At 42.5% G+C, this 12,729-nt stretch overlaps 1 protein-coding gene across 1 annotated transcript; it reads right to left on the bottom strand.

Annotated features, from left to right (window-relative positions):
• Positions 1-4,056: 4,056 nt before the first annotated feature.
• Positions 4,057-11,058, bottom strand: LOC132877750 (tripartite motif-containing protein 16-like). Its single transcript, XM_060913614.1, has 6 exons — positions 10,345-11,058; positions 8,056-8,151; positions 7,682-7,915; positions 7,378-7,549; positions 7,126-7,179; positions 4,057-7,051 (listed from the first exon to the last, which is right to left on the bottom strand). Exons 1-6 carry the CDS (start codon positions 10,942-10,944, stop codon positions 6,459-6,461), a joined length of 1,749 nt encoding a protein of 582 aa, XP_060769597.1. The 5' UTR covers positions 10,945-11,058; the 3' UTR covers positions 4,057-6,458.
• Between the last annotated feature and the right edge of the window lie 1,671 nt (positions 11,059-12,729).

Genomic DNA, 12,729 nt, shown 5'->3' with positions numbered 1-12,729 from the left:
CCCCTGCTAAGACTGTAAGGTGTTACCCTAATAACAAGCCATGGGTAACACAGGAAGTCAAAGCTGTCTTCAACAGGAAGAAGGCCACCTTCAGGAGCAGAGACAGGGAGGCAATGAAAGCAGCACAGCAGGAGGTGAAACGTTGCGTGAGGGAAGCTAAGGACAGCTACAGGAGAAAGGTGGAGCAGAAGCTGAAGGAGAACAGCATGAGGGAGGTCTGGGAAGGTGTGAAAACCATGACAGGCCACAACACAAAGACCAGAGTGGTTGAGGGGACAGTGGAGAGGGCGAACGAGCTGAATGACTTCTTCAACCGGTTCAACCACCCACCCTCCCCCTCACTGCAGCCATCTCTCCCTCTTCCCTCAACACACCTCCCCCCAGTCATTGCAGCAGCCTCCCCCTCCCCCCACCTCAACACATACTCCTCCATGCATTACTGCAGACCAGGTCAGAGGTCAACTGAGGAAGCTTCACCACAGGAAAGCAGCAGGTCCAGACAAGGTGTGTCCACGACTACTGAAGACCTGCACTGCTGAACTGGGTGAACCACTCCAATGCATCTTCAACCTCAGCCTGCAGCAGGGGAGAGTACCCACCCTCTGGAAGACATCATATATTGTTCCAGTTCCCAAGAAGAACCAGTCCAGCGAGCTGAATGACTTCCGACGGGTGGGACTCACTTCACATCTGAGGAAGATGTTGGAGCGGCTCTTCCTCAGCCTCCTCAGACCCCAGGTGTAACATGCCCAGTACTGTCTGCAGTTTGCATACCGGGCAGGCGTTGGTGTGGAAGACGCCATCCTCTACCTGCTACACCCAGCCCACTCGCATCTGGATCAGGGAAATGGCACAGTGAGGATCCTCTTCTTGGACTTCTCGAGTGCCTTCAACACTATCCAGACCCTTATGCTTCAGGACAAACTGAACAGGATGTGAGTGGACCCCTGCCTGGTCACCTGGATCTCCAGCTACCTCACCGGCAGGCCGCAGTACATCAGGCTGAAGGACATCATGTCTGACACTGTGATTAGCAGCACTGGAGCACCCCAGGGCACAGTGCTGGCCCCTCTTCTCTTCACCCTGTATACCGCAGACTTCTGCTACAACTGAGAGCTGTGTCACGTTTAGAAGTTCGCTGATGACACAGCCATTGTGGGGTGTATCAGGACAACAGAGAGGAGGAGTATAGGAGCCTGGTGAGGGACTTTGCTGTTTGGTGCAACAGGAGCTATCTGTAGCTCAACACCTCGAAGACCAAGGAGCTGGTCATTGATTTTGGGAGGTCCAGACCAAGGTCACGACCAGTTCTGATCGAGGGAGTCGAGGTGGAGGCTGTGGATTCCTACAAGTACCTTGGGCTGTGGCTGGACAGCAAGCTGGACTGGACTTGCAACACCAACCAATTGAACAGGAAAGGACAGGGCAGGCTATACTTCCTGAGGAGGCTGCAGTCCTTTAACATCTGCAGGAAACTCCTGTGGATGTTCTATCAGTCTGTGGTCACCAGTGTCCTGTTTTACACCGTGGTGTGCTGGGGGGGCAGCACATCCAAGAAGAACACATCCAGGCTGGACAAACTGATCAGGCAGGCCAGCTCTGTGGTTGGCATGAAGCTGGAGTCTCTGGTGACAGTGGCAGAGAAGAGGTCTATGGACAAACTACTGAACATCACGGATGATGCCAGTCACCCTCTGCACACCGTCATCAGCAACCAGAGGAGCCTGTTCAGCATTCTGTGACAGAATTCTACTTCCCAAGTGCAGGACTAACAGACTTAAAAACTCCATTGTCCCTCACGCCATCAGACTGTACAACTCCTCTCTGGGGGGGGGGTAACAGGAGGACAGAGGACGGGAAGGAGCAGTAGCCTAGCTTGACAAAAAGCAATACTGGACAATGTGCAATAAAAATGTGCAATACCTCTCCTGCTGGACTTTTTTCAAATCCTTTTTTAATATATTTGTATATGTAAATACTTACATTATTCATCCAGAAGTTTTCTAAAGACTAAATTTATCTAGAAGTTCTCTCTTTTTTCTATTCTGTTCTCTGTTTATCCTATAATGATGCTACTGAAATTTTACTTTCCCTGAGGGAACCCTCCCAAAGGGATCAATAAAATTCTAATCTAATCTAATCTAATCTAATCTAATCTAATCTAATCTAATCTAATCTAATCTAATCTAATCTAATCTAAATATGACCTGAAACATCATCAGATTTTCACACAAGTCCTAAAAGTAGATAAAGAGAACCCAGTTAAACAAACAAGACAAAAATATTATACTTGGTCATTTATTTATTGAGGAAAATGATCCAATATTACATATCTGTGAGTGGCAAAAGTATGTGAACGTTTGCATTCAGTATCTGGTGTGATCCCCTTGTGCAGCAATAACTGTAACTAAATGTTTGCGGTAACTGTTGATCAGTCCTGCACACCGGCTTGGAGGAATTGTAGCCCATTCCTCCGTACAGAACAGCTTCAACTCTGGGATGTTGGTGGGTTTCCTCACATGAACTGCTCGCTTCAGGTCCTTCCACAACATTTCCAGTAGATTAAGGTCAGGACTTTGACTTGGACATTCCAAAACATTAAATTTATTCTTCTTTAAGAATAAAGTTAAAATAAAGTGCTTAGGGTAAAAAAAAAAAATTAAAAAAGTGCTTAGGGTCATTGTCTTGCTGCATGACCCACCTTCTCTTGAGATTCAGTTCATGGACAGATGTCCTGGTCCTGACATTTCCCTTTAGAATTCGCCGCTATAATTCAGGATGCATTGTTCCATCTATGATGGCAAGCCGTACTGGCCCGGATATAGCAAAACAGGCCCAAACCATGATACTACCACCACCATGTTTCACAGATAGGATAAGGTTCTTATGCTGGAATGCAGTGTTTTCCTTTCTCCAAACATAACACTTCTCATTTAAACCAAAAAATTCTATTTTGGTCTTATCTGTCCACAAAACATTTTTCCAATAGCCTTCTGACTTGTCCACATGATCTTTAGCAAACTGCAGATGAGCAGCAATGTTCTTTTTGGAGAGCCGTGGCTTTCTCCTTGCAACCCTGCCATGCACACCATTGTTGTTCAGTGTTCTCCTGATGGTGGACTCATGAACATTAACATTAGCCAATGTGAGAGAGGCCTTCAGTTGCTTAGAAGTTACCCTGGGGTCCTTTGTGACCTCACTGACTATCACACGCCTTGCTCTTGGAGTGATCTTTGTTGGTCGACCACTCCTGGGGAGGGTAGCAATGGTCTTGAATTTCCACCATTTGTACACAATCTGTCTGACTGTGGATTGGTGGAGTCCAAACTCTTTAGAGATGGTTTTGTAACCTTTTCCAGCCTGATGAGCATCAACAACACTTTTTCTGAGGTCCTCAGAAATCTCCTTTGTTCATGCCATGATACACTCCCACAAACATGTGTTGTGAAGATCAGACTTTGATAGATCCCTGTTCTTTAAATAAAACAGGGTGCCCACTCACACCTGATTGTCGTCCCATTGATTGAAAACACCTGACTCTAATTTCACCTTCAAATTAACTGCTAACCCTAGAGGTTCACATACTTTTGCCACTCACAGATATGTAATATTGGATCATTTCTCTCAATAAATAAATGACCAAGTATAATATTTTTGTCTCATTTGTTTGACTGGGTTCTCTTTATCTACTTTTAGGACTTGTGTGAAGATCTAAAGATGTTTTAGGTCAGATTTATGCAGAAATATAGAAAATTCTAAAGGGTTCACAAACTTTCAAGCACCACTGTAAATAACTTAGCATTTGTATCCAAAAAAACTGTTTACTTTAGTATTTGCAGGCAACACAAACCTGTTTATGTCCCACTGAAAATTTGATGTCCGAGTTAGCTCCATGAATTCTGAAATGAGTGGGGTAAATAAGTGGTTTTGAGCAAACAAACTGTCCTTAAATATAAAAAAAAAACAAATTTCATCATCTTTGTGGGAAAAAGTAAAAAACACTGTAATAAAAATGCCAAAATATATATTGACAACATACAGAGACACGCTTCTTAGGTATTTTAATAGATGAAAAACTTGCATGGAAAAATCATGTTGAGCTCATTAGCAAAACGATAGACAAAAATATCGGAATAATATGAAAGGTTGGAAATTTACTTTCACAAAAATTATGATTCTATACTACACCTAGATTTACCCGTACCGAACATATTATATGGGCAAGCACTTATCCAACAATGCTAAAGCCACTGCTCTTACTACAGAAACGCTTTATTAGGATCTCTTCAAATGTGTCATATACATTCCCTTCAACAAATTAGTTTCATGACTTAAAAATATTAACAATATACAACATTAACAAATTACAGATTAGTCTTTTTGTTCACAAAATCATCTGTGGAAGTTGATATTTACCAGCACATTACAGAGAAAGCATTATATATAACTCAGATATCCTCAAACACAACACAAGACAGTGCAATAACTTAAGACCGATTCGAACCAAATCTAATCAGCGACAGTTTACTTTAATGTATAGAGAACCCTTTGGATGGAATAGTCTAAAAAAACAATTACAAAACAATACGTCTCTGCCCCTTTTCAAGAAGCAACTGCTAAAGAGAATCTTGAATAATCCAGCTACAAAATTACACTGATCTCTTTCCAAATCCTTGTGATCGATTAATTGTTCATAATTGACGATGTTTTCATGCTTAATTTTAGTTTTGTTCAGTAAGTTGATCTGAAGCTTATTCCTATCATTTTACTCAGCAAATCGATGTCATCATTGTTATTTTACCATGAATTCATATATTTGCTTGTAGCAAATTATATGTTTGTTTCCCCGGCTATCTATTGATCAATTACTTTAATTATTAACTTTTTTATGCTTTATATAAGTTGACCTTAATATTGTCATTTTTATCTTAATAAGAGGAGGCTCTTGAAAAACCATCAAGTTTCAGGCCTCCCCTGCATGTCTTAGTATTTGGTATATTTTGTTAAGCCAATTTTGTTCTTGTATGTGCAATAAACAATAAACACTGAGCGTGTTCTAGTCAATATTCGTTAGTCATAATGAAAAGTATGTCGTGATTTCACAATGTAAATATTATTCCTGTGCATTAGATAGTTTACATAGAAGATTCTTTGTTTATCATTGCGATGGTGAAGACTGCTGAGCGAAAATGTGTGTAATTAGACTATACACCTACTGTATATTGCACAACTTCTGGTGAACAACCTCTCGATTCACGATCATACTGCGCAGTTTATTTCGTTGAGCAAGACAGTATACGGTTCTTTTTCACTGTGGTGGGGGGCGTGGCCAAGTGCCAGTTGGTGAGTGGAGCACGAGCCCGGTAAAGGTGGTGTGTGTGTGCAGTGTGAATCTCTGTCCCTGGCTGAAATCACATCAGGGCAGTGACACATAGTTTATTTTGAAACTGCTGAAAAGCATGTTTTGTGTTAAGTGACAGTTTAAAAAATAAAAACGAAACTGACATTGATCCTGCCTGCCTGTTTCAGTGTCCACTAGATCAGCGAAGCCGTTACATTCATCTTTTTGATTTTTGTGTTTGCTGACATTTATTATTTTGGTCCTGCGTTTCCTTTCCTTCGCAATACAGAGTTTTTTCTTCCCACTTTCCGTTACTGTAGTCGGTCCTCCATTGTTCTCTCAGGGTACAAATTTGTATCCCACAATGGGGAAACCCCACCACCTCATGCACGACATAACATGTTGGATAAGGTCATGGTGAAGCAAGAAAAAAATGGCGGAGAATTTAGGGCCACGTGGCTCTAAATTCATTAATTGTTCTTTTAGGGGAAAAAAGTAATAAAATTTGAAGTCTGAGTGTCGAATAAAGTAGCTTTCAGTCCACTAAAAAAATAATTGTGTGTCAGGGAAAATTATTTTTATAGCCTAAATTAGAAAAATCTGAAAGGCAGTCTACCTTTAATTATTATACATTTATGGTGGTGTAGTGGTTAGCATGGTCGCCTCACAGCAAGAAGGTTCTGGGTTCGAACCCAGTGGCCGGTGAGGGCCTTTCTGTCTGGACTTTGCATGTTCTCCCCATGTCTGCATGGGTTTCCTCCGGGTGCTCCAGTTTCCCCCACAGTCCAAAGATATGCAGTTAGGTTGACGTGGGGCGGCCTTGGGCTGAGGTGCCCTTGAGCAAGGTACCAAACCCCTGACTGCTCCCCGGGTGCTCTGGGCTGCCCACTGCTCTGGGTGTGAGCGTGTTCACTGCTTCAGATGGGTTAAATGCAGAGGATGAATTTCACTGTACTTGAAGTGTGCATGTGACGAATAATAATAATAAAACATTATACGTTTTAACTTAAATATTAAAATGAGTGTTTTTGTGCAGCTGGATTGTGTTCTAGTGAAGCAGACGACTGAGCAACAACGTGGCAACATGCAGGAATTTTACAGAAAACACTACACACTTTTATTCTCGATCACACAATCTCACTGTAGAACCAGGAGACCAGTAGAACGCGAACCCAGAAACTTTGTAGACCCCAAATCCAGCGTATAGAGGCTGAGTGAATGTGGTGTGGACTCTGTGGAGGAGCTTCATTGCGTAAGAGACGCTGTAGAAGGACAGAGTTCCTGCACTGTGATCCACATACACTCCTATTCTGGAGGCTGATGGAACTCTGAGAACAGTCTCAATGTTGTCGTGATAGAAAGAGAGAGAAGAAGAAGAAGAAGAAGCACACCGCAAACTCCAGGACTGATTGTTGCCTCCAAACCCACACTCATTAACCCGTCCTTTCCTGCTGATGCCTTTATATGAGACTGCTATGGACACACCACCATCACCGCCCCACTCCACCTCCCAGTAACAGCGTCCACACACACTCTCCTTACACAACACCTGCTCCCAGGAATCAAATCTCTCTGGATGATCAGAGAAACGCTGCTCTCTCCCACTGTCATTCACCGCTCTGTTCTTCTCAGACAGAATGAGGTGACGATGTGCCGTGTTGGGATCCAGAGTCAGATAACAGAAATCTAAAATAAAAGAGAAAAACCAAACTGAACAATGTGAACATGTTGGGTTTAATTCACACAATATATTTATGTGAAGTGTGTGTTTGTGTTAGATGTACATTTCAGAAACTCTTCTCTGCTCTGTGGTCCTGAAATGATCTGAAATGCTGCAGCTGTGGAGAGAAAAATGGAAACATGAGTTTGTGTAAAAGATGGAAAGAGTTTAAAGTGATCCAGTCAGTTTATTCATTTTAAATCAGTGTTTTAGTTCAAAGTGTCGGGTGAATAAAGTGTCTGCAGAAAAGAAAGCAGGAGCATCGCTAAGAAATAACACATCACTGTGTTTCTCCAGCAGGAACAGCTCCTCTTACCATGTGGAGGGATTTTGTTGAATTCCTCCTCACAGAATTCCTCGAGTCTCTTTTTCAGATCTGAGAGAGAATTCCTCACTCCATCAAATGAGAGATGTTGATGGACAGTGACGCTGGATGTGCGAAAATCTGGTCCGATAAGTTGAGGAGACTGACGTCCAGACGCTAAAACCTACAGAAAGCAAATGAAATGTAAAACCCACTTGTGATGTCAGACAGGGACATTTATTGTTCCCTTAATGAGAGGTGTTTTAGAGAGTGTGTGAGGAACAGCTGGCTCTGTAGATCAGACAGTGAGTGTTACCTGGAGGAAATGGATGTGATCGTGTGTGTGTGAAAGCTGCTCCAGCTCAGTGACTCTCCTCTGAAGATCAGCAATCTCCTGCTCCAGTTGCTCCAGGAGTCGTTCAGCTCGACTCAGTTCAGCCTTCTCCTGATCTCTGATCAGCTCCGTCACCTCCCAGCGCTTTTTCTCCATGGAGCTGATCAGCTCAGTAAAGATCCTCTCACTGTCCTCCACTGCCGTCTGTGCACTGAGCTGTTAGGACACACACACACACACACACACACAAGATTTAAAGCTCATCTATCATTCCCTCTCTTACTGGGACTGTAAATGACTCGTTGTCCATGTTGTGTGTGTTTCTAGGAGCAGCTCTGTCTCTGCTCACTGCTCACCTTTATAGTGTTCACAGCCTGTTTCAGCTCCTGCACCTTCTTCTGCTTCTCCTGGATTCTCTGCTGGGATTTCATCTGCTCCTCCTTTAACTCACTCTGAGGACAAATAAAATACATTCAGCTTTTTATACAGTACGAGCGAACTGGTTCCATATTAATGTCAGTTCAAAGTACATTCATGTTTCTTACAGCTGTGAATGTTATGTATTGTGTGTGTGTGTGTGTGTGTGTGTTTTTTGTTGTTTTTTGGCAGTGTGGGTGTGGTCAAGCACCAGTTAGTGAATAGAGGGCGGGGCCAGGGAAGGTGAGTGGCAAAGTGATCTCACCTGTTGGTAACTGATGTGTGGGTGTCTGTTTTGCAGGAATGACAGAGTCATGAAAAAGAGGGGGAGAGTGAAGAGGTGGTCGTCTCCCGACTGGAGAACATGTATATATGTGTGACAAGACATAATGTTAAAGCTGAAAAGCCAAAGTGACAAATAAAAGAGACTGTGTTCAACACCATTTCCTGCCTGTCTGCACTTCAGTATTCCACCCACCTCAGGGACATATAACAGTGGTGCCGAAAGCCAGGAAGACTGACGTTAACCACCAGTGGAGTCCTCCCCACTCAAGAATGTCACCTATGCCCTTGCTGCCACCCAAGAAAGTCAGTACCAAGCCCTGATCACCCTCCGCAAGGAGCAAGAGCAGCGCTGAATCCAATCACAATGTTATGGAAGGACCTGAAGCGAGCAGTTCATGTGAGGAAACCCACCAACATCCCATAGTCGAAGCTGTTCTGTACGGAGGAATGGGCTCAAATTCCTCCAAGCCGGTGTGCAGGACTGATCAACAGTTACCGCAAACGTTTAGTTGCAGTTATTGCTGCACAAGGGGGTCACACCAGATACTGAAAGCAAAGGTTCACATACTTTTGCCACTCACAGATATGTAATATTGGATCATTTTCCTCAATAAATAAACGACCAAGTATAATATTTTTGTCTCATTTGTTTAACTGGGTTCTCCTTATCTACTTTTTGGACTTGTGTGAAAATCTGATGATGTTTTAGATCATATTTAGGCAGAAATACAGAAAATTCTAAAGGGTTCACAAACTTTCAAGCGCCACTGTTGCTGAATGAACACTAACCCCACCGCCACACCCCAAAATCTAGTGAAAAGCCTTCCGAGAAGGGTGGAGCTCATTATAACAGCTTTGTTTGTTTGTTTTGCCAAAATATTCTCTGCGTGTGTGAAATGTTGAAATGTTGAGTAACTGGTCTGACCAGATTACGACTCTCACCGAAGATGGATTTAACACTTTTAACCAGAACACATACAATTTTAATCAGTTTTTACAGAATCCTTCTGATTGATTTGGAGGTGGAAGATTTTACATTGTACAGTGTCTGTGAATTCTTTTATCTCCATTTTAAACCCTGAGGTCCCCCAGGAGTGTCCCTTTTGTTCTCCGAGAGAAACTGTTTGTCTTTTTACATTGCTTCGGGTTGCAGTCACTGTTTTATTGGTTGGGGGACATTTTAAGATCATTTGATATGAATTTTACCTTTCAGCTTTTTATTTTTGGTTTTAAATATGTCCGGAGAAACAAATCCATGTGTCAGCTGGTTACTGTTAACCCTGGCCAGGCCAAAATGGCAATCTACTGAAGTAGAAAAAACAAAATGGCACAAAACACAGACTGTGACCCTGAGAGAATTCTGTCCAGACTAACTAATTACAGAGTTTTGATTGATTTTAATTTTTTTAAGAGTATGGGTGATATGGAAATGTTTAAGACAGTGTGGTGTTGTGAGGAGGCTCTGTGCTCAGCAGTGGAAGAAGAACTTTGTTTTACACAAAACCTGCATTGCAGAATCACTGCAATAACTTAACTCACACTGTGCACTGTTATATTTAACCTAATTTATTTAAAATGCTTTATTAAATATTTATTTATTAATTCACATACATTTTATTATGTAATGCTACTTTTGTAAAAAATAAAGGATCATAAAAAGTAAAAAAAAAAAAGTGTTTGTGTTTTCACCTGCCTCGCCCTGTCACAGGCGTTGGCTGACATGTTCACTAACTGGTTTGACCAGATTACGACCATTACTGAAGATAAATTTAACACTCTGTTCACCAGAACACAGACAATTTTAATCAGCTTTTACAGAATCCTTCTGATTGAGACACACATTGAAATTAAAGTTCAAATCATATCACTGACTAAAGCACCTGTTTCTAGATGGGAAACTATAATTAAGATGATTTAATTCTGGAAAGATTTCTAGTTCTCACCTGTTTCTCAGCTCTTTCTGCTGCGGCTGTGACGGTGTCATGACCTTTGTGATTTTCCATCATACACAAATAACAGATGCAGGTTTGATCAGTACGACAGTAGATCTCAATCAGCTTGTTATGTTCAGAGCAGATCTTCTCTTGGAGTTTTGCTAAGGCTTCAATCAATGTGTGTTTTTTCAAAGTAGGGTCTTCAAGATGAGGTTTCAGATGAGTTTCACAAAATGAAGCCACACACATCAGACAGGACTTGACAGCTTTGTGTTTTCTCCCGGTGCAGAAATCACACTCCACATCTCCAGGTCCAGCGTAACAGTGAGCAGGAGAAGCAGCTTGGACTTCTGTCTTCTTCACTTTCTCCACCACTTCATCCAGCATGTTGTTTCTGGATAGAACAGGCCTTGGAGTGAAAGTGTCTCTGCACTGAGGACAGCTGTAGATGCCCTTCTGATCCTCCTGATCCCAGTGGCCATTAATACACACCTTACAGAAACTGTGACCACAGGAGATAGTCACCGGATCCTTCAGGAGATCCAGACACACTGGGCACCTGAACTGGTCCTGAGAAAGCTGATCTACTGAAATACTGGCCTCGGCCATTTTCCTGAAATCGCAATGAGAAAGAGATCAGTTTTGTGTTGTCTGAAAGGAGTGACTTCCTTCTTCTGTGTGTGTGTGTCTGTGTGTATGTGACAGAGGGGAGAGAGAAAGAGAAAGAGAGAGAGAGAGAGAGGAGGAGCACAAACACAGAGAGATCACGAACACTCCTCTATTAACCATTTCATCTCTCTTCAGTACAGAAATATAACCGCAATGATTAGGATTAATTTCATGAAATACACATGGATAATGATGGCCAGATGAAACTTCAGGAAACACTGAAGCCCATCCATAACCGCTTATCCTGTGCAGGGTCATGGGTGAGCTGGAGCCTATCCCAGGTGACTATGGGCGAGAGGCGGGGTTCACCCTGGACAAGTCGCCAGGTCATCACAGGGCTGACACACAAAGACAAACAACCATTCACACCTACGGTCAATTTAGAGTCACCAGTTAACCTAACCTGCATGTCTTTGGACTGTGGGGGAAACCGGAGCACCCGGAGGAAACCCACGCGGACACGGGGAGAACATGCAAACTCCTCACAGAAAGGCCCTCGCTGGCCACGGGGCTCGAACCCAGGACCTATGACTCTCTGATGTTTAATGAAATTAATATCTAATAAAGAATAAGAGCTGATATCTGTCAAGCCAAAATGACCATTCATGTATTTCTAAAATGGCTACAAACAAGACGTGTGTTATTTTGCAGTTTGTATCTACAACCCATAATGATGTAATATTACTACTGATACTACAAATCTCTTTTTTACACAGTTTTTCCACACAAATGAAGATAAACAAACCACTTAGTGACCTAAAACCCTGATTTAGAACAGAGTGTGTGAGGGTTTCTGAAATACATGAGGGTGCAGATCTACTGAGGGCTCTGTAAACTTGTCCGAGAGTTCACAGCAAGAAGATCCGGGTTCGAGCCCCGTGGCCGGTGAGGGCCTCTCTGTGAGGAGTTTGCATGTTCTCCCCGTGTCCGTGTGAGTTTCCTCCGGGTGCTCTGGTTTCCCCCACAGTCCAAAGACATGCAGGTTAGGTTAACTGGTGACTCTAAATTGAGCGTAGGTGTGAATGTGAGTGTGAATGGTTGTCTGTGTCTATGTGTCAGTCCTGTGATGACCTGGCGACTTGTCCAGGGTGTACCCCGCCTTTCGCCCGTAGTCAGCTGGGATAGGATCCAGCTCGCCTGCGACCCTGTAGAACAGGATAAAGCGGCTAGGGGTAATGAGATGAGATTAGAATGTGATGATTTGCAAATCTTGGAAACTTTATATTTCATTGAATATAGTACAAAGACATCATATCAAATGTTGAAACTGTGAAATTTTATTATTTTTTTTTTAAATATACACTCATTTTGAATTCCATGCCAGCAACATATTTCAAGAAAGTTCAAGAAAGTGGTGTCCATGATTTCCAAAAAGAATTTCCAATTTCTCTTTGTCAGATAAGAGGACAGTTTTCCACTTTGCCTTAGTCCAAAAAAGTAAAGGAGCTCTGGCCCAGAGAAAGCAGCAGTGTTTCTGGATGGTGTTTGTATCTGGTTGTAGCTGGGATTTGTGGATGCAGTGATTAACTGTGTTCAGAGACGATGGTTTTCAGAAGTGTTCCTGAGCCACAACATGTAACTTCGTGTTGTATTAAAACTGTAACTTGGAAATTAGATGATTTGAGCTTTATATGGTGCTGCACAGAATTGTTACCAAATTATAAAAGGATCATTATTAAGTTGTAATGGTCTAGTGCAGTGGTTTTCAACGTGGGGGCCACGGCC

The sequence above is a fragment of the Neoarius graeffei genome, chromosome 2 (genome assembly GCF_027579695.1).
Source record: "Neoarius graeffei isolate fNeoGra1 chromosome 2, fNeoGra1.pri, whole genome shotgun sequence".
In the NCBI taxonomy this organism is placed as follows: Eukaryota; Metazoa; Chordata; class Actinopteri; order Siluriformes; family Ariidae; genus Neoarius; species Neoarius graeffei.
The sequence above is the reverse complement of the archived record's forward strand: the minus strand, read 5'-3'. Positions and strand labels throughout refer to the sequence as shown.